The following is a 26,812-nucleotide window of genomic DNA, read 5'->3' on the forward strand; positions in this document are numbered from 1 at the left end:
GTTGGGGTGTGCGTGCGATTATTCAATAAATATTCAGTTGCAAGTCCAGCGCTTGTCCTGAGTAGTTGTTCTTCGCTGTCTTCGTGTGGTTTTTGCTGGTTCTTTTTACCTATTAGTACTTCACATGCATGTTGCAGGACCTCATAACATGAGGTCAGTAAGTGTCAGCTTTTCACTGCACTGCTGGATGCAGTGGAATATCTTTTTGGTAATGATAGAGAAATCTGATTCAGAGTCCACCTTTATTTCACAAGTATGGCCCTCAATAGTAACCTTTGCTCGAAACTTGCGAGGCACCTGTGAGCCTCCTGTGCCGACGTAGTTGCTGTAGCAGTACTCGTCATGAAGCAACGCGTTTACATAGTACTTTACTGTGAAATCCCATGGCTGTTGAAGCGGCAGGTTTCGCTGCTGGCCATTCGAGCTGCCGTTGCGGCACTCTTTTTGGTGTGGCCATTTTTCTTGCATGCTCTGCATTGCATGTTCTTGGAACGGCAGTCGGTGCGAAGGTGTGCCCCACCGCATCCATAGCAGGTGCGTTACTGATAGCTGGATGTCCCGCCTGCTCGTGCGGCCAGTTTCTGGTGTTTCACTTGGTTTGTCTTAGAAACGGTCGCAGGAAGGTAATTTTCTTGAGGCTGTCAGACAAACCTTGTGCTTCTTATAGTTTCAACAACATGACAATTAAGGTCGATTGAGCTGGGAACACACACCTTTAGTTGACACTACTTAGCAGCCATCTTCCTTGTCTCCCACCTGATGTAGTGTTGCCTACCCATACAACTTATGCTATATATGAACACTACATCATCCCCCTAGGGATATAAAACTACATGTTCATTTTTGCACCCAACACAAAGTCTTCCAGGTTATCAGGTTGCTGCCGGGCTCATTGAGGATACTGGTGGGAGACTGTCTTGAGAGATGTAGGTACGGCTGGATCAGGAAAAGCTGCACCATGGCTTGGCACCACTGCATCATCCAGGTCCGGCTCGTTGGTCTGGGTCTGGTGTTACCTCATTTCAACAGTGCTCGCATCTTTGAAAAAAAAAGTCGCAGTTTCGGCACAAAGCTGAAGCAATGCATGTGATATCAACACATCGGGCTGTTATACGAAGCAAGGCTTCAGATTTAGGAACCATATGAAAAGAAGTGAACACGGTCGATCGTGCTTGAATTGACAGTAATGCAGTAACTACAATATCTAAACAGGTGTTGTGAATAGTTGACTGCTTGACGTCTGACAGGAGGCTAAGTGCAAGTTCGGCACCGAGAAATGCGACAAGCCACTGGTTTTCACGTTGAAGTACATTAACATTGAAGTCTCCAGTGACTATCACTGGCACATCCTGTAGGCACACCGCACGAAGTTGTGCAGCAAAAAATTCATGACGTCAGTCTGCAAGGTTTCTGGTGAGATGTACGTTGTTGCGACAACGCAGCCGTGCAGTGTTTCAACGGTGCAAGCATCACCACAACTCATCTAGGGCAGCGAGTTGATTTTGTCCATCTAAAGTGATAAAGTGGAGCCAGTGACATTGTGAAATGCCCTCATTATCCAACTGCATGTGCTTCAATGAACCCACATCTCCACTGATCAAGCCATCAGACATGTCAATATTTAGAGAAAGCATGTATGGCTTGTCCAAACAAAGTACATGCTTTGTTCAAGAATGTTTCTTTTTGGTTCACTGAGTAAGCCAGTCGTAAATGGTGTAAATACATAGCTCACTGTTAGTGATATGGACAGTATGAGTGGCGAGAACTAGTTGGTTAATGCGGTGCGCTGAAGAGCGAGGGGTCGCTGGTTGAAATCCCCGGTGGGCGCCCTGAAATGTTTTCTCCCAATTTATTTTCTTTGTGTCTTTTATAACTATACATATATATATATATATTGTAGTGACAAAAATACAGGCTTGCTAGAGACGACGAAGAAGACGTTTGTTGTGGCAGAGGCTCATGCTGCTGCAGCTGCTGCTAAAACCGCTGGCTGCTGTCTCGCTGTTGTTCGGCCCATTAAACGGTTGCATCATTTCGGCGTGGCGTATAACAGTATTCTTACATTTTGTGGAGAGTGCTGGTTGTCTCAAACTGGAACTCCGTTCCCGGACTCTACCTCAACCCCCCCGCCTCGCCAATGCCTGACGACATGACCCAGCCACCTGCAGTCATAATCCCATCTGTCACCTGTTCCGGAATGCCACTACAGCGAGATCCAGTGATTTTCAATGCTACTGACGACCAAGACGTCGAAGACTAGCTGTCCCAGTATGAAGCGGTAAGCGCCCACAATAAGTGGGATGACACAGACAAGCTCACTTACCTTCATTTCTATCTGGTGGGTGTGGCAGAACTATGGTTTAACAACCACAAAGCGGAAATACCCTTTTGGTCAACCTTCAAGACGCGCTTTGCAGAAGTCTTTGACCGACCCGCTGTTCGCAAGCTCCGCGTCGAACAGCGCTTGCGCGGCCGCGCACAGCGCTCTGGCGAGACCTTTAGCTCGTATATTGAGGATATTCTGAACCTCTGCCGGTCGTATCGATTCCCACATGATTGATTTGTGGGTTTTAACGTCCCAAAACCACCATATGATTATGAGAGACGCCGTAGTGTAGGGCTTTGGAAATTTTGACCACCTGGGGTTCTTTAACGCGCACCCAAATCTGAGTGCACGGGCCTACAACATTTCCGCCTCCATCGGATTCCCACATGTCTGACACTGACAAACTACGGCACATCATGAAAGGTATCGAGGACGACACGTTCCACATGCTCGTTGCAAAAAAACCCGCAAACCATCGCCCAGCTTATTCAGCACTGTCAGAGTTTCGACGAGCTGCGGAGAGAGCGCATTTCTACTCGACGTCCAAACCTCGACACGAGCTCTACATCTGCGTTGGCGCTGTTTCATCCGAACAAAGCACCTTAATGCAGCAAATTCAGCAGTTCGTCCGAGAAGAAGTGGCGCACCAATTGTCTCTTGTGCCGCATGTTCCGGCCAGTACGCACACGCTGACCCCAACGCTCCGCAAGACAATCGAAGAGCAAGTTTCTGATGCCCTGTCTCCTACATATCATCCTTCGCCTATCTTCGCCCCTCTCACTTACGCTGAGGCTGCCAGAAGATCGCCGCCGTCGCTACCAAACGCCATGGATCTTGCTAGACAGCCTGTCCCATCTACGCAGCAAGTCCCCCTGTCCGTCCCCACCCACCTCCTGTTTGCCACACCGCACTACCATCAACTAACCTTTGGCGCACTCCGAACAACAGGCTGATTTGCTATTTCTGCCATCTTCCCGGTCATGTAGCACGCTACTGCCGTCGTCGGAATTATAACCCAACTGCTGGTGAGGCGACTTACGCCTATCGTCCAGAGCCACCACAGTCGTCTTCGTTCCCCCCAACGTCGGAACAGTCGTCGCCGCGGCTTCGACAGGGATCGGTCGTTCTCACCACGGTGCCGTTTGATTTCTGCTAAGCTTCCTCGATCAGCACCCACCCAAATGGAAAACTAACCATTGCAGTTCCCGAGGCAAGAGCTGCGCACATATCGAAACTTTCAAGGCCCCCGTTTTTACCTGCTAATGAAATAACTGTGCATACTGTTGGTATACCGGTGCAAGTGCTCGTTGATACTGGTGCTGCCGTGTCAGTGCTAAGTGGTGATCTGTGCCGCAAGTTGAAGAAGCTTACACTGCCACTTTCCGATGTCTCTCTCCGCACGGCCACTGCGCAACACATCCAACCTTCTGCGGCGTGCACAGCTCGACTGGTCATCCAAAATATTTTGTATGTAGTCGAATTCGTTGTGTTTTCCCCATGTTCACATGATATCATCTTAGGCTGAGACTTCCTCTGCACTCATCATGCCGTCATTCACTGTGCGCGTGCCGAACTAGAGTTGTCGATGATGTCTGAACTGCCCCTGTGTGAAGCGCCGACGTCTGAAAGACCTTTCAAGCCTCTATCTTCTCCAGTCACCGTGGCCGCGGACACTCACATCCCTCCTCTATCTTGTGTTCTTGTGCCACTCTTCTGCGACGACGCGCCCTCTGTCACCGCCCTCTTTTACTCCTCCGACGCCTTTGCTCTCGCAAAAGCTTCCTTCTCCCATTCGCAGTTGTCACCAAAGAAAACTCCCGTGGCTCCATTTATATAACGAACTCGCTTCCTTCCCCAGCCATATTATTCCGTGGTGAAGTCCTCGGTCACCTTGAGGACATTGATTCTGTTTCGTCCAGTCACCTACCTGACGACTTGCCATTATCTCACTTAAACATCATTACCTCCGATACCACTCCCACTTCATTTCCAGAGGCTTTTTTCCCATCGATTGACCCTAAACTTCCCGCTGCTCAGCGCACCCAACTCCTGGCTCTACTAGATCGCTTCAAGATGTAATTTGACCATAGCCAACCTTCTTTGGGTCGCACATCTGCAATCGTTCACCAAATCGACACCAGTAGCCATGCACCTTTGCACCAGCGCCCATATCGAGTTTCTCACACTGAACGCCGTGCCATTGATGATCAGGTGAACGATATGCTTCGACGTGGCGTAATGCAACCTTCAAACAGCCCTTGGGCCTCTCCGGTTGTACTGGTGAAAAAGAAGGACGTGAGCATCAGATTTTGCGTCGATTACAGGCGTCTTAATAAGATCATGAGAAAAGATGTTTATCAGCTGCCAAGAATCGATGACGCCCTCGATTGCCTACAAGAAGCAGAGTTCTTTTGTTCTTTAGACCTTCGATCGGGCTACTGGCAGGTTTCTATGAATGAAGCCGACCGCCGCAAGACTGCGTTTGTAACCCCTGACGGCTTGCATGAATTTAACGTGATGCCATTCGGCCTCTGTAATGCGCCTGTCACCTTCGAGCGTCTCACGGACAACATTCTCAGAGGTTTTCAATGGAACACATGCCTTTGCTATTTGGATGACGTCGTTTTCTCGAAGGACTTCGACTCCCATCTCAGCCGCCTCGCAAGCGTCTTGACTTGTCTTTCGAACGCTGGACTGCAGCTGAATTTGAAGAAATGCCACTTCGCTGCCCGCCAGCTTACCATATTAGGGGATGTTGTTAGCAAGCATGGTGTTCGTCCTGATCCAGCCAAGCTAAGCGCTGTCGTCGACTTTCCCGGGCCAGCTACACTAAAAGAACTCCGCAGCTTCATCAGCCTCTGCTCATACTTTCGCCGTTTCGAGCGCCATTTCGCCACCATAATTGCACCCCTGAAGCAGCTACTTGCCGACAACCAAGACATCTCGGCGTGGTCCCCAGCATGCGATGAAGCATTCACCTTGTTACGGCATCTTCTGAGATCACCACCTATCTTATGCCATTTTGATCCCGACGCTCCAAACGAAATCCATACGGACGCTATTCTTGCTCAGCGTAAATCTGGCTTCGATGAGTATGTTGTATCTTACGCTAGTTGCACCCTTACTAAAACGGAAAAGAACTATTCAGTCACCAAGAAAGAATGCCTTGCCATTGTTTGAGCAATCACGAAATTCCGACCTTACGTATATGGCCGCCCATTTGACGTCGTGACTGATCACCACGCATTGTGTTGGTTGCCGTCATTAAAAAACCCATTTGGTCGCCTAGCTCGCTGGGCACTACGTCTCCAAGATTACGACATTCGTGTAATTTATCCGTCAGCCCGCAAGCATTCGGACGCCGACACTCTTTCTCGCTCGCCACTTCCCCACGATTATGTTACAGCGTCTGTTTCCCACTGCGAATGTTCTTCACTTGAACATGTCGACATGTCCTCTGAGCAACACCAGGATCCATGGATAGCGTCTCTCTTAGAGTACCTGTCTTAGACGTCTCCAAGTACCGACAACCGTTTACTTCGACGGACTGCTCGCCAATTTACCATCCGTGACGGTCTTCTGTACCGGCAAAACTACCTATCTGATGGTCGCAAATGGTTGCTGGTGATACCTCGCCACTTACGTTCTGACGTCTGTGCCTCCTTCCACGCGGACCCGCAATGCGCCCACGCAGCTGTAGTGAAGACGTATGCTCGCCTACGAATTCGATATTACTGGCTCGGAATGTACTGCTTTGTTAGGCAGTACGTGCGTTCATGTACTTGTGCCAACGCCGGAACAGCTCCCCTCGCACAATCACAGGACCACTCCAGCTACTGCCGTGTCCTTCTTGGCCTTTCGGCCACATCGGAATCGACTTGTACGGTCCCCTACCATACACACCAAATGGAAACCGCTGGGTCATCGTAGCCGTGGACCACCTTACGCGTTACGCCGACACTTGGGCGCTTCTCAAGGCGCCCAAGTGTCGCCGTCCTACTGCAGCCACCGCCACCCGTTCCGCCCAACAACATTCGCCTGCGTGATTCACCTGTGTTTTCCGGTCTCCGAGGTGATGATGTCGAAGACTGGATCAAGAACTACGACGTCGTCAGCGATTTGAACAGGTGGGACAATCCACAGAAGTTGCGCAGCGTCCCATTTTACTTGTACGACGTTGCGAAAACTTGGTTCTAGAACCACCACCCAGATCTTCCTGACTGGGACACTTTCGAGCAGGAAATTCGTCAGATATTTGGTGCCCCTGCAGTTCGCACTGAGGCAGCACAGAAGAAACTCGCTGAATGCACGCAGCTTCTGGGTGAATCTTGCACCTCTTATATTGAGGATGTCCTTGCACTGTGCAAGCGCGTTAACACCGGCATGTCTCAGAACGACCAAATATGCCACATTATTAAAGGAATTAACACCGTCGCCTTTAACGCCCTCGCCACGCAAAATCCTGCCACCACCCAGGACGTACGTGATAACCATCTGTTAGCGACTTAATGAGCTTCAGTCTCTTCGCCTTTGCTACGATGCCACCGACGTTCGTTCGCCTGCACCCGTCGACTTGCGTGCGCTTATTCGCGACATCGTGAAGAGCTGCACGGGCGCTGCTCTTTCTGTGCTGTGGAAGTTACTTTCCCTTCTGAAAAAGATAGCTTGCGAGACCTGATTAAACAAGAGATCTCGTTTAAAGCCTTATGCGCGACGCATTTTATAATACTGTCAAGCGACCAGGCGGCCGCTTTCACCGCCCGGGGGAATTAGTGTGAGCGCGACAAGCGAATGACCCTTTATTTTCTTTCATATCATCATCACCTGTACATCTTCTTCATCTGAAAATATCATCACCAGTGTGATTTAGCTCGAGCCTGGCTGAATAAACCGGTTCCTCATAATATATATATATATATTGTAGTGAAGGAAAGACGACGACGAAAGAAACGAGCGAGCAAGCAAGCACTGGTCAGTAGCAGCACAAAACTCGAGTTCACCCTTGCCAGAATTTTGGCTACTTGACGCCCGTCACTCTTCGATGCTCTACGTTTAATGTTTGTCGACCTTCCCTGACGTCCAGCATCAATAAACCATGTTGCAATATATATACACATATATCCGGCACATGATGTCGTTGGCAAAATTAGCCGCGTGTCCATATAATTGATATCGCAATAAAACTTGTGTCACGACAAATTGATACTCCATCTCTGAAAGCTGTGGTTCGGGAGCCAGATAATATGGTGACTGTGTACGGATGTGGATTATAGCAGGAAGAGAACTTGTTTGTTTTGTCCATTTGCAAAAAAAAGCTTGTTCAACACACAGCTGGTTGCGACTCATTCGTCTTCGAGCGCCAACGTATTACCTGTTGTATGCATGTTGGCTGTCATTTTGTCTGTCTCCCGAATGTGAATAGTTGTGAGTATCGGTAGTGAGTGTTGGACAAAAAGATTGCTCATGGGTCTCTCAAAGAGAAGTTCAAAGGGTGACTTTCTTGTGGAACAATGGGGTGTTGAACGATAAAGCTAACAGGAACAAACAGAGCTCATTGGTTCAATCCAAATGGCTGACATGGCTCGTGAGCATGGACTTCACCGTTTGAACCGTTCGGCTTCTCCATTAACCGTTTGGCTTCTCCATGAACCGTTTGGCTTCTCCATTAGCCTCTAGCCACAGAGGAGTGATGTGATCATGCTTAAAAACAAGCTTGCTAGCGAAACTCTGCAAAGCTTTAACTTTGAAGCGGTGAGCCATTGTCTGACTTCACAATTTCTGGACAGCTAAACTGAGCAAAGACACTCCTCAGTAGCTTGATGACCGTAGGTGCTGCAAGCGTGCGTATGATGCCGATGACTAGGCACTTGGAGAAGTCATGCACAACTGCCATGGAGTACTTGCTATCAGGGAAAGGGCCAGAAATCTACAGAAATTTCTGTTCATGGGCTCCGAGGCAGTTCCGGGATTGGCAAAAGATCTCCCTGGTGAACCGGCGTATTAGCTCGGCATGCAAGGCAGGTTTTTACTGTCGGGCCCACCATAAAGTCTATCCCTGGGAACCATACCCTCCCATGCAAGTGCTATTTTGAAACGGCGAATTTCAATAAATTCCGATGAGCCGGCATCAGAATTTTGTGATGGAGCAGCAGCGGAGACTCTGGAGATGACTTTGATTAATCAGACCTTAGCATGGATGGCAAAAGTGCGTCAAGTAGCCCAGGAATGTACACAGGTATTTGCCGGTAAGCTCCGTTTCCTACTCCGAACCATTTCATCGTGGCAGCGATCAGTTATAAAGACATTTCGAGTGTTCTAAAGGTTGCGGTTCTTATCTGTAGGGTGTCAATGTCATTTGGACAGCATCACTTGTCGACGGATGCATGAACAGTGGAGTTTTGCACAAAAAGACAACTGGGTGTTGACCTCAGCATTGCACAACGCAGTGCCACACGGCGCTCCATAAGAGCCGTGGATTTCTTCGCACTGTTCTTCACAACAACAGAAATAATTGCAGAGACATGCACTATGACTAATAAATAGGTGTGGATGCATATTTTGGAGAAGTAGTCATACAGTGAGAGAGACAGATCATGGAAGGGAGCGACTCCCAATGAGATGAAGTTTATCAGTCTTCTAATTTACATGGGTATCGTGCAAGTGACGCGTTTGCACTGCTATTGGAACACATGAAAATTATTTTCTAACCTTATTCTACCTTTGATAATGCCAAGAAATCGATCCAAAGCACTATTCGCACTCTGTAGTGTGTCCGACAAGACAACTGTTGCGCCCCATGGCAAGCTGCATTGCAAAGCTTCAGTGTGAAGCACATCAACGCCTCATCCGCTCAATTTGTGCAACCTGAACGGAGCCTCTCCGTTGACGACAGAGTAGTAAAATCCAAAGGCAGATGAGTAATTCGGCAGTACATACGAGACAAAGTTATCAAATGGGGATATAAATTGTGGACTTTGGCGGACTCCAAATTGGGTTGCACTGTTAAATTAAGTGTATACACGGGGAAGATACAGAAACTGCGAGCTGTGCTATTAAGAACGGAAAGTTGTACAAAAAACAAACGTTTCCTGTGAGAGATGCTCCGTTAACTTGTGCTTCACCACACCGTACAACTGCTATGTGCTGTGGCACAATAGCCACTAGAGTTAACATTTTCTTTTGCATAAAATTAACTTGTACAGATAGCTAGTTCATATTCGCAGTAACACTGTATACAGCCTTTTTTAAAATGTATACATGTAAATTTTCCAGGTTGCATTGGTGCAAAGCAGCATTAATGTTCTAACGGAGTATTCTTGTTCTTGGTACACATTTTTTATTTGGTATTTTTCTTCAAAAATGATTAATAAACCATCAGAAAGCACATCCATACTGCTACAAATTGATACTTTACATTGTAATATACAGCATTTGGTGTAGCAGTAAGAAATTGTTTACTAGCTGACCCCAAAACAGCCTAGTTTCCTGCGGACAGGGAAGTGTTGAAAAATACTCACAGTAGCGACAAAATCCAGCCCCAGGGTGAGTGATTTTACAGCTTCAGCCGAGTCCCCAGCTTTCTCGTAGCAAACACAGCGACATATCCAGTAGGCTGGGTAATCCGTTACACTGGGCACATGTTCTTCCAGCTGGTTGAGCAATGTCTCCGCATCCTCTGGCGGATTTGGCTGCAGAAAAGAGGGTTTGCACATTAGCACCAAGTAACCTTGATGCAGGTTGCAAACTGACTGACATCTCTAATATTGCTGGCTGGCGCAGAACTTAGCACAGAACTGAACACCAACAGATGTAAAGTTTTATGAGTTTATGAGGCCTTCTTTATGAGGCCTTCTTAATTTACCTCAAAGGGACACTAAAACTTTTTTTTTTCAAGTTTTGTTAGCGTTTAGGCTAGAGCATCATCAAATTATTCGCACCACAAACTTAGTAACACGCCGTGTACCAAGGCCGCTACGGACGATTATATCATAAACTCATATCTGCCTGGCCTCGAACTCTTAAAGACTATTAAGTAAGCGTTGATTGTTGAAATAGCGGTCCAGAAACCTTGTAGTGCTACTTTTGTGTCAAAGAAGGGCCTATTTTGGAAAAAAAATCTTGTTTTAGTGGTCCGCATTGGGTTAGCGCATTTCAAATTACCCGCCTCAAGAAGCGGACAGACCGAACCGGATGAAGTCACTGTTGCCATGCACAACGTTGCCCGGCTTTACTGCACGGCCGCCGACACTAGCAGCAGTAGACCGAAAGCAGCGGGAACCACAGCACGAACGACCATTGATCAATTTCCTGCCATTGGCTCCAAGATTGCAGACGTTTTTTGGTTCAACTGCGCCCCGCTAGATGGCGCTACTTGTGCAGTTTAACTACACGAAAATCGAATTTTTGAACCACTCGCGTCATTCTCCATAGTAACATCCAGCGGTTATTTTTTCCATGAATCAAACAGAAACGAACAAGCAGCATTTTATTACGTCTCTTGATGCACGAAAAGTTCTTTATTTAGTGCAGCTAGATCGATTACTAGTGATTAATCGTAGGCGGTCCGTCTAATGCCATTGGGATCATATTGAAAATGTCCTACTGAGGCACATGTGTTCCTGTGCAGTTACCTTAATTTCTCGGTAAGTAGGGCACCGTTGTTGATAATATTGTCGTTTTAGATGTTGTCATACATTGAGCTTTCACTCTGACGCAAATTTTTGTTTTACTTTAGTGTCCCTTTAAGGCACACTGGCATCAGCGACGATGACAGAGCTCTCATGAGCGTGCTCAATAATTTGAGCTTTTACTAGTGTAGACCTCGGAGATGGCACGCCAGCTGGTTTTGTGAAGTCTTCGAGGCCATCACATAGTGCACCCAGCAGCACGCATGCCGTCTGGCAACAGAGACAACATTGCAGAGTGATTCATACCTGCTACGACAGGTGCCGCCACCCGACCAGCCGCTTTTATTTCCACGCATTCTACAGCCAATGAGATCAGCAGCCACGTCGCCGTGGCTGCTGACATGCTTAGGCCTCGTCTAGTGACTAGAGTATGTCGCTCTGTGAATAGGCAGTTGAAAATGCATTTGGCTGAGTCGCACCGATCTGCAGCAATTTAAAGCTTTAAAGCGTTGTAATAAATTACACAGTTTACGCAGAAAACTTAAATAGGTCTCTAAATATCCCCTGGGACTTGGTCTACCAGCCCAATGTATTTGTACAATGTCGCCAAAACAGTTTCAGAGTCCCTTTAAATAACAGTTGCTTGGATTCCGATACTTCCTATAAGTACTTGGGGATTCATATTACACCAAACTTGAGCTAGAAGTATCAAATCACATTACTCTCTGTAAACAGAAATATCTTATATAGAACTGACTACTGGTTTCATACCTACTGACCTTTCAGTAAACAGGTTAAATAATGTTTAATTCAGTGAGAGTGCACTATAATTATGCTATAAAGGCTGGTGCTCAACAGCGATTAGCAGTGGTGGCGTGACCATTTGCGAATGGTCGCAAACGGTCGCGAGTGGTCGCAAACAGTCGCAATGCGGCTGCTTTGGCTAGTCGCTTTCTGACCGATTTTTCAGTCGCGCGACTGCAGTCGCAAAGCTGCTGGAACTAATCAGCGATGCTCACTTTTTTTTTTTTTTTCATTGTGCTGGTCTTCTGCCGCCAGATACCAACGACTACGTTCCTCTGGGTCTGTGGCACCATGGTTACCACAAAATACTTGGCTTGGAAGTGGCGGGGCAGAGCAGCTCGAGCAAAGTGTCGAATTTGCGTGGCGGCATTCGCAAGAAGCTTTAACACAGTCAAAGTAAAGAGAAAACAAATTGTGCACTATCGTTCCCCGTATTCAGAATAGTTTTCTCTCTTGAACTTGACTTGTCACAGCCTACGATGCAGCGCGTTGGGAACGAGTTTGTGCTTCATGCCTTGTCAACGACTTTAGACCCCGCATTTGAGACGCGTTTGTGCTGCATTGAAGGCTGTGACAAGTCGAGATAAATTCAAGAGCGTTTCTGAATACGTACGACTCTCGGAAATACTCCTCGTCGTCTCAGCGCTGCTCTGGAGGCAGGTGGCTTGCATGGCCGGCTAACTTCCGCGATCGAAGAGGGTCACACCCACAACCAGCTTTTTTTCTTTGGATGCATCAGTGCTCCAAGCGCTGACACCATGGCACAGCGCACCAGCACCATGACAATCTCTTGTTCTTCGCTTGAATCGAACTCCTTGACGCTGTTGGGAACGCTATGCGAGAGCGGATGAAAACAATGAATGTAGCGCGCTCGGTTTGCTCCGCTCACTCAGTTGGCGGCGATCAGCTATCGGCGTCGGTCTCCAGAGTTCTCGCTGATAACGAGATCCGGACATGACTCTCCGGTTTGCGTCTTCCGGTCCCTCGCCTGCAACTTCTGCCGGTGTGAACATCACTTTTTGGTCGCCAGTCACGAATGGTCGCGTGACCGCTGCTAGTCACTGATGTGCACCAGCCTTAAAGTGTATGCCTCCAATGCAACTTTAGTCACATTTCTTTTAAGCCAACAATGTATGGAACACTAGTGTGTCCAAAACATGAACATGTATGCTCTATTTGATATGCTTTTCAGTTATGTTAAACTCATGTGAAATGGCATGGAAAATGCAGCACGCTCCATATTATATAACAATCATTGCACTAGCAGTGCTGTGTCAATGCATTGAATCGTTTCTTTGCAGTCACTTCTGCAATGCACCTCGTCTCGTGCTTTTAAGTGCACAGCACTTGGAAGCATGAGAGCCAGCTTGTCATCCACATATAAATATCATGCTCAAGATCAATTGGTCAATACAGGCATAAAACAAGGCTAGCAATGCTCAGAACCAGGTGCCACGATTATCTCGGGAGTGCTGGCTGAGGATTGGATTGAGAGAGCAGGAGATTGTGGTGACAAGACAAGCACACATTGTCAAACAAAGAATGAGAAACACAAACACTAAAAATTGATGTAGAACACACAAGCACCCAGAACTTGGCTATACATCAAAACCAAAACTAACATTCAGCCACATTAGAATCACCTCTAGGCCTAGCCAGTTTATAGCCACTACAACTTTTATGCAATTCCTCAAAGACGATCACTCTCCTATCGAATGTTCTTACTGTTCTTGGTGGTAATTCGTAACTACAACGAAGTTTTCCATTGTCGAAGTGCTTGAAGCCATTTTGCAGTCATTTTTGTCAACCCACGTCCGCTTGCAATCCACTTATTTTCAATTGTGACCCGTTCGTCATGGGTCTCGACAGATTAGGCCTCCCTGTCGCGGTACGCTTCGAGGACTTCAAGTGGGTCGCCACCGTCCTGTGAAGAAGGTGAAGAGCACCAGGTGTTTTGAGAACTGCTGTTGCGGGGTGCCGCAGGTTTAGAAAGCGTCTCTCAATGACTACCGTGATCGACTGCTGCTTTCCGGTACCCTAATGCCCCGGCCTACAGATCCGGGATAAAAGAGCTCTCGCTTTGAAAGCGACACCGTCTTTTTTAACTTTCCTCTTTCAGCGCTTTACAGAAATATCCCACCTCACCTCCTGGGGGTTTTCCACTACAGCTTGGGTCGCATGTCGCAGGCTTTTCTCCAACCAATCCCGTACGTGAACGCAGTGTGTAAGCACGCCATCAGGGCATCATGCACAATTGCCACAGTTCACCGTTCGGCACGTGCCGTTTTACTCATGACACCAGGTTATCAACAACCAGGTTATCAACAAGCAAGATCGAATATATCGTAATTAATAGATATGCAAATAATTGCAATAATTAACTTAAGGTCCCTAAGGATGCTGTGGAAACATGTGGCTGACACTCGTGCCACCTAAGGAAGGGTGCCACTGCCTTGCCAAGTGTGCAACTGGCACTTCTTCGGCACCCACTCAACGGGAGCCATTTGGCAATAGCACCTGGAAAAACAGTTTCAGCACTATGCAAATCCTGAAGTGAAGGCTGCTGCCGCTCGATAAGTGTGACAGGATAAGTGACAACAGTCACGGCCTTTCTGAGTGAAGGCCCAGTGAGCACCTGCAGAACGTAAGTGACAACAACAGAACCGTGGCATTGTGAAAAAATTTACAGCATATCCACGGAATGAATGATGATGAGTGGAGAGAAGCGTCCATCTATCCGTGCTTTCATCCATGCGTCAGTCCATTCGTACATGCGCCCGTTTGTGCATCTGTCTGTGCTTGCATCCGTCTGTCTGTCCATCAGCTTGTCTGTCTGTCCATCCGTGCATCCATCAGTCTACTTAGTGACAACTTTAAGTACCGCCATCTTGCGAACAATCCAAGGACTAAATGAGAGTATGTACCACATTTATGCTGTCAGCGCTTTGTTAACACTGACAGCATGATAATGCCACTGGTATGCAGGTATGTGCCACAGGCTATATACTACGACAACGGGACACACAAGCCAGGCCATAAGAATCTTCGCCCCTAAAAGACACTAAAGGCAATTATTAGGTCGACGTTATTGTAGAAGTAGTGGTCTAGAAACTTCTTAGTGTTACTTTTGTTCCAAGAAAGGACTTACCTTTAAATAAAATCATATTTTAGTGGTCTGCATTGGGTTAGCGCACTTTAAATTAGTTGCCTCAAGAAGCGGACGATTCCACGTCACTGTAGCCATGCATGACGTTGCTCGGGTTTACTGCGCGACCACCGATACTAGTAGCAGCAGAACGAAAGCAGTGAGAGCCACAGCAACAACAGAAATGAACAAGAAGCATTTTATTGCATCTCTTGATGCATGGAAGGTTCTTTATTTAGTGCAGCTAGATCGATTACTAGTGATTAATTGTAGGCTGTTTCGGGATCATTTTGAGAATGGCTTACTGTGGCACATGGATTCTTGTGCATTTATCTCAATTTCTCGGTAAGTAAGGCACTGCTGTTAATAATATAGACGTTTTACATGTTTTCATACATTGAGCTTTTACTCTGAGATAAATTGTTATTTGACTTTAGTGTCCCTTATAGTTCAGCTTTTGTCAGTGCAGGCAAGCCAATCTAGAACTCAATGTGGAGCAAGCCCCAGAAAAACATATACAGTGGCAGACTAATCCAGCTATTGTGCGCAATAAGGCACCAGAACGGCCTCTTCGGTGTGCAACAACACAGTATCTAATCGTCACTACAGCTCAGAACATGGCAGTGAAACACCCCGATATCATAATACCTATATTGCAATAACACCAATGAAAGCACCGATAACAATACCAACAAAATAACAACTGCAACATTATTGTGCCTATGCAACACTATGCAACACAATTTCTCAGGTTTCATTGCAGTGGAGTTTTTATTCCATTGTCCTATTTTGAGAGCTCTGTTTGTGACGACCTCATTATATCGCTCAGCTCACCCAGATAACCACTATAATACACAGGCCAGCAACTGCCGCACCAGCATTTTCCGTTATTCTTTCAGCAGTAGTCAAAAACGGCACTAGCTTCAAAACAGCAGAATAAGAGCTCCTGTCTAGAAAGGACTAAAATACATGCTCCAGAGGACCAGTGCAGAGAATATTATCAAGTTGGATGTTTTAGGTTGGATAACAGAAGAAAGTCTATGCTTAACAATATATTTCGAAAATAAGTCATCCACCACTTTATGGAAGTAGTCGCAAGCAAGACACGCAAGTTCTGTACGTAGCTACCCACAAGGTCATGCGTGATATGCCGCGCGGAAAAAGCAGCTGGTGATGACAGAATTACAGTCGATCTAATTATGGACAGACTACAATTTTTTTGGAACAGACTATGTGCACTTCAAACTCTGTGCCTCAAAACAGCAATGCTTCCAATGATGCTAACATTATACTGAAACACGAGAATGAAGACGTAAAATGATATATAGGCGCCTCAGTACAAAATATTAAAAAATCTCCACCAACTGAATGATGAAGCTACGTCTCTTAATGTCTACGTTTAAGACCAGTATAAAGGATGGATTCAAAGATGGATGGATTCAAAGACGGATGGATAGACAGGTGAGTCTGTTTAAACTATAAGAGCCACACATGACTATATGAGCAACACCTACACATGAAAGAAGCAGGGGTCATGGTTAACAGAGAGTAGCTCAATGACATACAGATGACATGGTGCTTTTCAGTAATGATAGCAAAGAACTGCAAGAATTTACTAAAAAAAGTAAGCCTAAAAATTATTATGATGAGGACAAAAATAATATTGAAGAGCCTGATGTGTGAGAAAGATCTCAAGATTGGAAACTATGCATTAAATGTGTACAAGAATATGTATGCCTAGGACAGCTACTAACAGGAGAACCAAATCATAAATAAGAAATCCACTGAAGAATAGGAATGGGCTGACACAGCATGGCCAGGTCAAGTTAAGTTCACTCAGAATTAATGACCACGTGACTATCTCTTACTACACTCCCGTCCATTCAGAATAACTCTCTCAATCTGATAATGGCTGCTCTACTCACAATTAGACAACCTAAGCTGGCTGACTTGATGCAATACTGCAGTCACAGTTGTTGCCTCACCTGGTTCAAACACTGCTGAAGATCTGTCAGAAGATCAGCAATGCTGGTGTGTTTTGATGCCTCGTCACTTTCACTCTGAAAAAGAAATGCAGTCATGTGTTGGCACTGTTTACACTTTTTAATAAAAAATGACGTGTAGGCCCCTTTAAAGAGCCAGTCAACAGACTCTCACTTTTTATTTACCCCCCCCCCCCCCCCAAAGAAGCTTGGCAATTTGTGGAGCAGGCCGCGGCAATCACCGAATATTAAAGCACTGCATGCTCCCTGCGCAAAGCATCCATTTCGAAAAACTATTCATTTTCCTATGCCTGACCAATCCTCCTTTCACGCGTGGTGATGCAAAGTCGTGAATCAGCGACGTGATGTAGCACACAGCTCGTCTTAATCTAAGCCAGTCATAATGACGGGCTACGCCTTCCGCTCCCAGTGAAGGAGAAGGGTGGCAAGACCGTGAAAATATTTTAAACTAGCCGAAACCAATGTTTTGACCCCTGTAACTTTCTTAACATAGCACGTACTCACAAAATTCTTGCGGCACCATGTTCTCAAAGGAAAAGTGCACGTATTTCTCTTCATAACAAATTTTGGATTACGGGGTTGTTTACTGGCCCTTTAAGGATGTATCTCTATATACTTGTTGGTACATTTGAGCCCACAAATATCACACTTGCTAAAAAATTGAAGCTTGTTTGATACATCACATAATACAATGTAAGATTTTAAAAAGTATTATTAGCACTTTTCATGCGAATTTCCACGTCATCACAGCCGTAAGATGATAAAAAAAGAAAGAAAGAAAAAACAAATCTCTTTTATGCAGCTCAAACCGATTGTAACAGTTCCCCAAAAGGCATCTTGTATTGCTCTGATAATTCATTTTAGATCATCAATACATAAACATTTTAATAGTTGACATAATTGATGAGGTTTATCACATCCAGATTCCCTAAAAACTTGTAGGATGCCCTTAGAGAAAAAAGCAAATAAACTTTCAGTTGCAGAAATTAGCTTCTTTTTTCTATCACTTCTACTGGTAATTAATTCCAGGCATCCGCAATGGAGAGTGAGCGCCACAGTATTGCAACACAAGCTCATTGAGGATTATATGTAGGAGTGTAATATGGCATACAACACATTCTAAGTGTAGCTTCCATCTTGCACAAGGCATGTTGCTTGCCCACGTAACCCTAACCTAAGGAGCTCTATCACATATGCTACCACCTTGCTGCTTAGATGATGTATACAATAAAGCCACACAAGACGGTGCAAGGTTTGCATTTTTAGATTACCAATAAAGCATGCAAACTTAAAGCCAGTTGAAGCTGGGCTTTCAGAAGTGGTATTACTTTTATTGTCTAGAGTCACAGATGAGCAATCAGTGTTCTACCACAAGGCTTTCTTTGCAGACTTTGTGTTCCCATCAAAGCTGCACGATATCTTGAAACATTGTTATCCCAGGTATGGCTATGCTTCCTAAAGCCAACTGAAACATTTACCGTTTGCTGTAACGAATGCCTCAAAGGCTTTTGCAGCACAGGAGACGTCCCCAATGTCTGGTTTTCTGCTGACCTCAAGGCTGTTCTTCGAACCGCCTTGCCTGGAGTAAACCCCAGCTGATGCTGCGCATTGTGTCCATGGGACTGCCGCAGAGCTGACAGACTGTAGCCCCGGGCATTCAGCCACTCCTTCAGAGATTCCCTGCAAACAAATGATCATTACCTGGCAGAAACCATACTGGGAGCATTTCTTTACGTCTCAAGCTAAACAAGACCTATAGCGCAATTTCCATCCTTCAGCAGGTGCACATGAAAGGTGGACTTCCACAGCATTCATTCTGTTGGAACACTTCCTGCACTTATGCGCGCGAACATTGATGATTACTTCTTTCTGAGAGGGTTTGCTTCCTGACACGACCAGGAGTGGGGTAGCGAAAATTTTTTGGGGGTGACACCCGTGATCGGTCGACAGAACCTCCACCTTAAAAACACTAAAAGTGGTACCTGCGGCCTCATGGAAACATTGTTACTATAGAAGTGTTCCAGCCTTGGTACTGTTACTGCACCCTCTCCGAACTGGGCCATAGAATGGGGCATATGGGCGGCAGTGTCGGCAGTTGAGGTGTGAGCCTGCTTGTGCATTTCACTGAAAGGAAGATAGCCCAACACGGTGGCCAGCGAACCTTTCGGGCTTGCGTGGACATTACTTTTTCTTTGGTATGCTATAAAATAAGCCTGTGTTGTTTTAAGCACTGCTTTTTGTTTCACTGTAGTACTTTTCTGAATTTGAATAGAGGGGTTTACCAGACTTATGGCGGCAATTTATGGCTTCCAATAATTGGACAGAAATCGAGAAGCTCCTGGGCAAACAAGGCGAGTTGGCAGGTGTGCTACTGTGCTTTCGTTTACTTTCCCGAGCCAGCCCAAAATGAAAACATTAAGAATTTTTAAGCGCTTTAAAGTCCCTGGTTTTTTAAAGATGCAGAGCAGCATACCAAATATGAATTTATCACTTATAACGATTACCCACTATGCCATGGACAGTTTCATGTATCATAAATAATGTAATAAATTTACAGCCTTTATCACAATAAGTTCATGCAAAAATCTTCACATCAGTGCAGTTCCAGGGACAGGTATCGCATTAGATGATGTTCTTCAGTTCTCCCATTTTGCTTTTATGAGGCTTTTGGTTTGAAGGTGATGTTGCACGTGTTCACTTTTCTTGAGTAGTTTACAATGACATCATCAGCCTAACTATGTCCACTGAGGGACAAAGGCCTCTCCCATGTTCTGCTAGTCAACTCTGTCGTGTGCTTGCTGCTGCCACTTTATACCCACAAACTTCCTATTCTCATGTGCCCACCTAACTTTCTGTCTCCCCACTAACCCGCTTGCCTTCTCTGTGAATCCAGTCAGTTACCCTTAATGACCACCGCTTAATGACCATCCTGCCTACGTGCTACGTGTCCGGCCTATGTCAATTTCTTCTTCTCGATTTCAACTATGATATCCATACCCCGGTTTGTTCCCTGATTCACTCTGCTCTCTTCTTGTCTCTTTAGGACACTTATCATTTTCTTTTCCATCGCTCACTGCATCGTACACATTTTGAGCTGAGCCCTCTTTGTAAGCCTCCAGGTTTCTGCTTCGTAGGTAAGTACTGGCAAGATGCAGCTGTTATATTGCTTCCTCTTGAGGGATAGTGGCAATCTACCAGTCATTATTTCAGAATCCTTGCCGATTGTGCTTATTATTCCAGTTACTTCAATCTCGTGGTTCGGCTACGCGATTATTGCCTGTCCAAAGTAGACGTAGTCTTTTACAACTTCAAGTGCACTATCACCTATCTCGAAGCACTGTTCTCTTCCGAGGTTGTTGTATATTACTTCCTTTTCTGCAGATTAACTTTAAGACCTACCTTTCTGCTCTCATTTTCCCTTGTCTAATTCAGTAAGCATTAGTTGCAATTCATCCCCTGAGTTTACTCAGCAATTCCATGTCATCGGCAAAGCGCATGTTACTAAGGTGTTCTTCATTAACTGTTATCCCTTACTCTTCCCATTCCAGGCCTCTGAAAACCTCCTGTAAGCATGCGGTAATTAGCACAGGGGAGATTGTATCCCCCTGTCATGCACCCTTTTTGATTGTTATTCTGTCATTTTCTTTATGGAGCACTATTGTTGACTTCGACCTCGTAAAAATGGAAAAAAAAAAGGCAGATTCCACGTACAGCGGGAATCGAGGATATGCGAAGCACTAATGAGAAATGTTGATATGTCACTTTAAAATCAGCACAACGTTACGAGGTAGAGCTAAATGATGCCTTACATGACTTCTGTGCCATGATTACCATGTTTGGATGTGTCGTTTACCGTCATCATCTATTCACGTGACGTGATACCAAATTGAGTATATGCGAAGCTAGCGAAACGGCCGCGAGCACGCTATGAACGTGGTATGTTGTCATGTTCTTACATGACACGCGTGTCAGAATTATCATGTTTGCCCCAGTCATATATTTCATCATCCATTGACGTCACATAACACCAAATTTGGTATAGTGGCGTTTGTGAAACGGCCGTGAACGCATCATGAAGGACCCAATATACTCCAATGTAGCATTGACGCGCGCGCACGCTGGGCGTAGCTACACTACGTTAGCAAAACGCGAGCACGCTATAGTTGGACACCAGGCGAGACCAGCATCCATCGGCGCGGCCCGACGGCAACCCTCGCGAAATGCAACATGCTGCATTTGCCTGGGTAATGTATCGCGCCGATGCATTACCCAGATAACACTGTGTCTCCCTCTTTTCGTGATGAAGGGACGCCAGACGCGCTGAAACGCGCATGCGTCAAAGTAACGCAGCGCGGGGTGCGCCTGCGAATATATGGCAAGATCGGCGCCTGGCGTGGCAACGCCGGCGTGACGCGACAACGCTGGCGTGACACGACAAAATGAACGCCAGTGAGCACACGCACCGCGTCACGTCGAAGTGTATTGGCGCCTTGACTGTGGCATGTAGTCATGCTCTCACATGACACGCATCTCACTATTATCATGTTTGCACCAGTCACATACCTTCGTCATCCATTGGCGTCACGTAATACCAAATTCGGCATATGTGAAGCTAGCCAAACGGCCGCGAGCGCATCACGAGCGTAGCATGTAGTCAAGTTGTTACATGACACGCATGTCATGATTTTCATGTTAGAATCTGTCGTTTGTGTTCGCCATGCAATCATGCCATATTATACCAGTTTTGCAACATGCCATGTGAACAAAACCGCCGCAAGAGCTTCGGGACCATGAAATGTAAATCATGACATTCATGACAAACATGCCATGATTATCATCTTTTGAGTAGTCAAATATGTTTTTCATACAGTCACGTTATGCCATACCAAGCACGACTTCGAACAGGCTACACTGAAAACGCCACACAGGCTACTAGACGCCACACAGGCCAAACACTGCATGAGAGTCTCTCTGTACGTCGTCCTCTTCCTTCACTAACCATGAAAAGGCACGTGCATTTCTAACACTATGGTGGCCGCTGATCCTCTGTAGATTTCTTACAGTAAGTTTATATATGCTTTGTTGACGCCCCGATTGAGCCGTATCTGCATGACTGCTGATATTGCTACTGAATCAAATGCCTTCTCGTAATTTATGAAGGCTATGTATAGTTGGCTGTATTCTGAGCATTTCTCTATAACCTGATTGATGTTATGAAAGTGGTCGATTGTTGAGTAGCCTGTTCGAAGTCCTGCTTGTGCATATTGGTTGATTGAATTGTAATGTCCTAATTCTGTTAGCAAATACCTTTGTAAATAGCTTGTATACACAAAGAGCAAGCTGGTTGCCTGTAATTCTTCAAGTCCTTGTCATCTCCTTTCTTACGTATTGAGATGATTCTAGCATTCTTTCATGATTCTGGTATCCTCCTCGTCAGGAGACACTTCGTAAACTGGGTAACTAGTTTTTCTAACACAATCTGTCTTCCGTCTTTCAGCAGATCTGGTGTTACCCGATCCTCGCAAGCAGCTTTGCCTCTTTGCATTCCCTCCAAGGCTTTTCTGACTTCTGTCATTACTGGTGGGATGCCACCTGGGTTACTGCTAGTTCTTATATTAAGGTCGTGATCGTCCCAGCTACTGTACAGATCTCTGTAAAACTCCTCTGCTATTCTAACTATCCTATTCATACTGGTAGTGACTTTGCCTTCTTCGTCCTTAAGTACATACATCTGGTTTTTGCCTATCCCAAGTTCTCTCTTCACCACTTTGAAGCTTCCTGTGTTCTTTAGAGTGTGTCGAATTCTCTCCATGCTATAGCTACCTACATTGGATACCTTAGGCTTATTAATCAACTTCGAAAGCTCTGCCGATTCTATTTTGTCTATTGTATTCCAGGCTTTCGTGCTTTGACATTTTTTAATGAGATTCCTCCTTTCATGAGACAGCTTGCCAGTGTCCTGTCTAACTATTGTACCTCCAACTTCCACTGCACACTCCGTAATGATACTCGTCAGATTATCATTCATTGCGTCGATGCTAAGGCTGTTTTCCTCTATAAGAGCCGAGTATATGTTCTGAAACGAGACTCTGAATTCCTGTACTTTCCCTCTCAGTGCTAGCTCATTGGTTGGCTTCTTGCACATCAGTTTCTGTCGTTCCTTCTTCAAGTCTTAACAGATTTGAGACCGTACCATTCTACAGTCACTGCATCGTACCTTGCCAAGCACTTCCATATCCTGCACAATGCCCAGGTGTACACTCAGTATAAAGTCTATTTCACTCTTATTTTCGCCATTAGGGCTCCTCCGTGTCCACCTATGGTTCCATCGTTTTCGGTAGAAGGTATTTAAAATCTATAAATTATTGCGTTCTGCCAATTCTACTAGAAGCTCCCCTCTGGCATTTCTAGTACTGATGCCATAGTCTCCTACTGCCTGGTCTCCAGCGTGCTTCTTCCCTACCTTGGCATTGAAGTCTCTGAAGTCTCCCATCAGTATAGTATATTGTGTTTCTACTTTACTCATTGCCGATTCCACGTCTTCATAGAAGCTTTCAACTAACGCGTAATCATAGCTGAGTGTAGGTGCATAACCCTATGCCACCTTCATCTTGTATCTCTTATTGAGTTTATTTACAATACCTACCACCCTTTCAATAATGCTATAGTATTCCTCTAAGTTACCAGGTATATTTCTGTAGATAAGAAAACTCACGCCCAGTTCTCTTTTGTCAGCCAAGCCACGATAGCAAAGAATGTGCCTATTATTCAGCACTGTATAGGCCTCATCTGTCCTCCTAACCTCACTGAGCCCTATTACACTCCATTCAACACCCTCTATTGTTAAATGTTGCCAACTTCAGATTCTGGTTACATTGAGATAAAGTGCGTCTAATTGGCACAGATTCATGATAAAGGAGGTGTGTGCGCAGACATGAGACAACAGAAAAGATCTAATCAAGACAAATGCCAACAACTAACACTGCGACAGGAAAGAAAGTAGCCAAAACATATCTGCACATCTGCAGGCACGCAGCTCTACCCGTCAGTTTGGTGAACTTGGGGTTACTAAATAGTTCAGCATTTCGTTTCTTTATGCATCAATGAACGGCTGGCTAAAGCATACGCTATCATTACAATCAATATGACTTGTCTTCATTCTTGCACCGAGTACATTCACTGAATTTTAATCTCTGCTTATCTTATAAACAAAGCAAAAGCAGCCAGTCTGCTTTAAGTTGAAGCAGCCGCCACTAAGAGGTACATTTATATACTACACCTATGCAGCAATCGGTGAGCTTGTTCATGAGGCGTACCATACAAGTGCGCTCATTGTCTCACACTAGTTCATTCCTTCATGGCACGGTGGCACATATCTTGGTTAACTTACTGGGAGCTGTAAACACAATGTTAACACCATACCTAGTTCCCACAAATGTTTAGGCAGGCTATGGATATAAGAAAGCCTGCCTGTTCCTAATGCTCTCTGCAACCATGTTTGGACTAGACGAAATTGACTTTGAAAATTCAGCTACAGTGGCTGCAGAAATACGAAAACAACCCACTTCCAAATGATGTGAACCTGCCCAGTAAAGACAGCATTCATTTTATGCACACATATTTTGGCTTGAAAGCGTTGAGACACCAAATTTGTGGCTTGTGTATGCTTTGCTTCAAACATATCTAATTGCTCCTGCAAGCATGATACACACTCAAATATGCTCATGTTTTGGGCGCTGAGTTAGACTGTGAGGTAGCATGACAACATAGGCTCCCACCAACCAATTGCACACACAATGCGGCATCGTCTACTCTTCCACACGCGCGAGTAACCATTTGGGTGCCTTCAACAATTGGTAAATTCAGGAGGATTTTAGTGATTCCCATATACGTGTTTGTGGGACACCTGGTTTAGTGCGAAACAATGCAGGATGCTTCGAAATTTTTCGAAACAGTGCCATTAGAGCAGAGCTACATGCACTGGATGATCCAAAAGCGGTTTTAACTCTACGCTATGCTCTGTTCATCAGCTTGTCTCATACTTGCGAGCAAACAAACAGGCTTCTTTTATGGACGACATAACTAGATGCATATGCTGATGTCTCTACTACTGCTGGGAATTTCTTGGAGTTTTAGGGATGCCTGAAGCACTGCTGCGTTTGGCATTGTTCGACAAGACGTCAGTCTGAGCTTGATCCACGCATTTACTTTAAATATTAAAAGTATATCAGAAGTAGTTTAAGGTCCCTGAGTAAAGCAAGGCATACGAAATTACACAACTGCCAAAAATTCATGCCAGTAAACACGTACGCAGAATGCGCTAGGTTTTTGCAGTAACAACGCTGTGCTTGCCTGGTTTATCTTGGTGTCGCCAGCCAAGCACACCAATCCAATCCAGTCTCTCGCATTTGCGGCTACGGTGACCTGGCATTACGCTTGAGTGCATGCACAAACTTAAAATGTCATTGAAGGTTTGCGCGACGCAAAGCACTTGCCATGCAGCTTGGCTAGTTGAAAGTAGCTAGTTTGCAGCCGATCCTCCTTTAAGGCTTGACTGGTGCCCACTCTAATGTAGCACAGCGTAGCTTTAGTTATGCTTTGGATATGCATCATTTGTGCAAGTATCGATAGTGACAAACATTTAGGCACATTTCAGAAAGACATAATATATTTTAATGTTTTCTGTATTCAGCAAGCTTAGAAAACAAAAAGGATCCAAAGGACGCTTCAGCTTCACCTTAAAGCACAAAATGCGAGACCATAATTGGCCCCATGCACATCACCTTCAACTGTGCTGCCAAAAAAGGCTCACATCACATAGATAGTTTCAAGCCATCCCAGAATGCCTACTGCAAGTACAGGGCACCATGATTCCTCCTTTTGTACACTTGTGAAGCACCAAACTCCTGTGCATGACCACAAATGAATGCGTACAAAAGCATGCAATGACACTACTTACTGCAATGTGCGGCTGCGTCTGGGAGTCTTGGGTAACCTTTTTGGTGTGCCGCTCTGTCGTGCTGGCATCGTGAAGGACACAGACTTCTTGACGCAAGACGTGCCTTTGCGAAGGCATGATGAAGGCGGCTTTTTGGAGCTCCTTTTCTTTGTGCTTTCCAGTGTGAACGTGTCATTGAGCTCCGCGGCAGGCGTTTGGTCAGGAGTCTTCACCGGTGAAGAAGAATGGAGCGGTGTGAGCTTTCTTTTGCCAACTGGAGAAACGCTGTCGTCCGAAGAGAGGCAGATACTGTGGGCAGTGTGGTAAGGTGTGCTGCCGCTCGAACTGTCGGCTAGTTCATTTAAAGCAATCTTTTCGACCATCACTGAACACGACGGTGTCGAACTACTGCTTGCAGTTTTCGCCATCTCATCGCAGGCTGCTCTCTTTTTAAGCTTGCTCCCCGATGGTCCACGAGGTGTTTTGTCACTGGGTGTCTTCACTGACTGCCTGCAAACTTTCACTTGCGGGCGAGATCGTTTCTGAGATTCAACTACCTGGGATGCTTTCACAACCTTTGTGTGAGCTAGGGCAGTTCTGACCGGTTCAACTTTGCGTTGTGCTAAGGAAACCTCTACAGATGGCTTCCGTTTCGGTGGTAGAAACTTTGTAGGGGCACACTTTTCATCAAGCACTTTAGTGGCTGCTGTAGGCTTGCAAGCGAGTGCCTCGACTCTCTTGGATGATGGTGGAGCCACGTGCACTGCAGAAGCTGCCTTAGTTTGCACCGATCGACTCGAGGCCTGAAACAGCACCATTTCACATTACTCACTCCCGTGAATATCTTTATACTTCAGCACCTCAATGAATTTCCAGAGTTGAGATGCAAATGTTGCCTTAAGCTACTTCTTCACAGTGTAAACATTGAGTAAGATGTAATGCCCAAGTTCAATTGAGCAAGGCATGACA

At 45.6% G+C, this 26,812-nt stretch overlaps 1 protein-coding gene across 1 annotated transcript in view; it reads right to left on the reverse strand.

Moving 5' to 3' along the window:
• LOC119178526 (uncharacterized) overlaps positions 1-26,812 on the reverse strand; it is a 51,210-nt gene that overhangs the window by 20,345 nt on the left and 4,053 nt on the right. The window contains exons 5-8 of the mRNA XM_037429735.2: positions 25,865-26,646; positions 18,384-18,585; positions 16,888-16,962; positions 9,844-10,014 (exon numbers count right to left, since the gene is read on the reverse strand). Coding sequence (XP_037285632.2) covers positions 9,844-10,014; positions 16,888-16,962; positions 18,384-18,585; positions 25,865-26,646 — 1,230 coding nt within the window. The remainder of the gene's footprint in view (positions 1-9,843; positions 10,015-16,887; positions 16,963-18,383; positions 18,586-25,864; positions 26,647-26,812) is intronic.

Source organism: Rhipicephalus microplus, chromosome 2 (assembly GCF_043290135.1).
Source record: "Rhipicephalus microplus isolate Deutch F79 chromosome 2, USDA_Rmic, whole genome shotgun sequence".
Taxonomy (NCBI): Eukaryota; Metazoa; Arthropoda; class Arachnida; order Ixodida; family Ixodidae; genus Rhipicephalus; species Rhipicephalus microplus.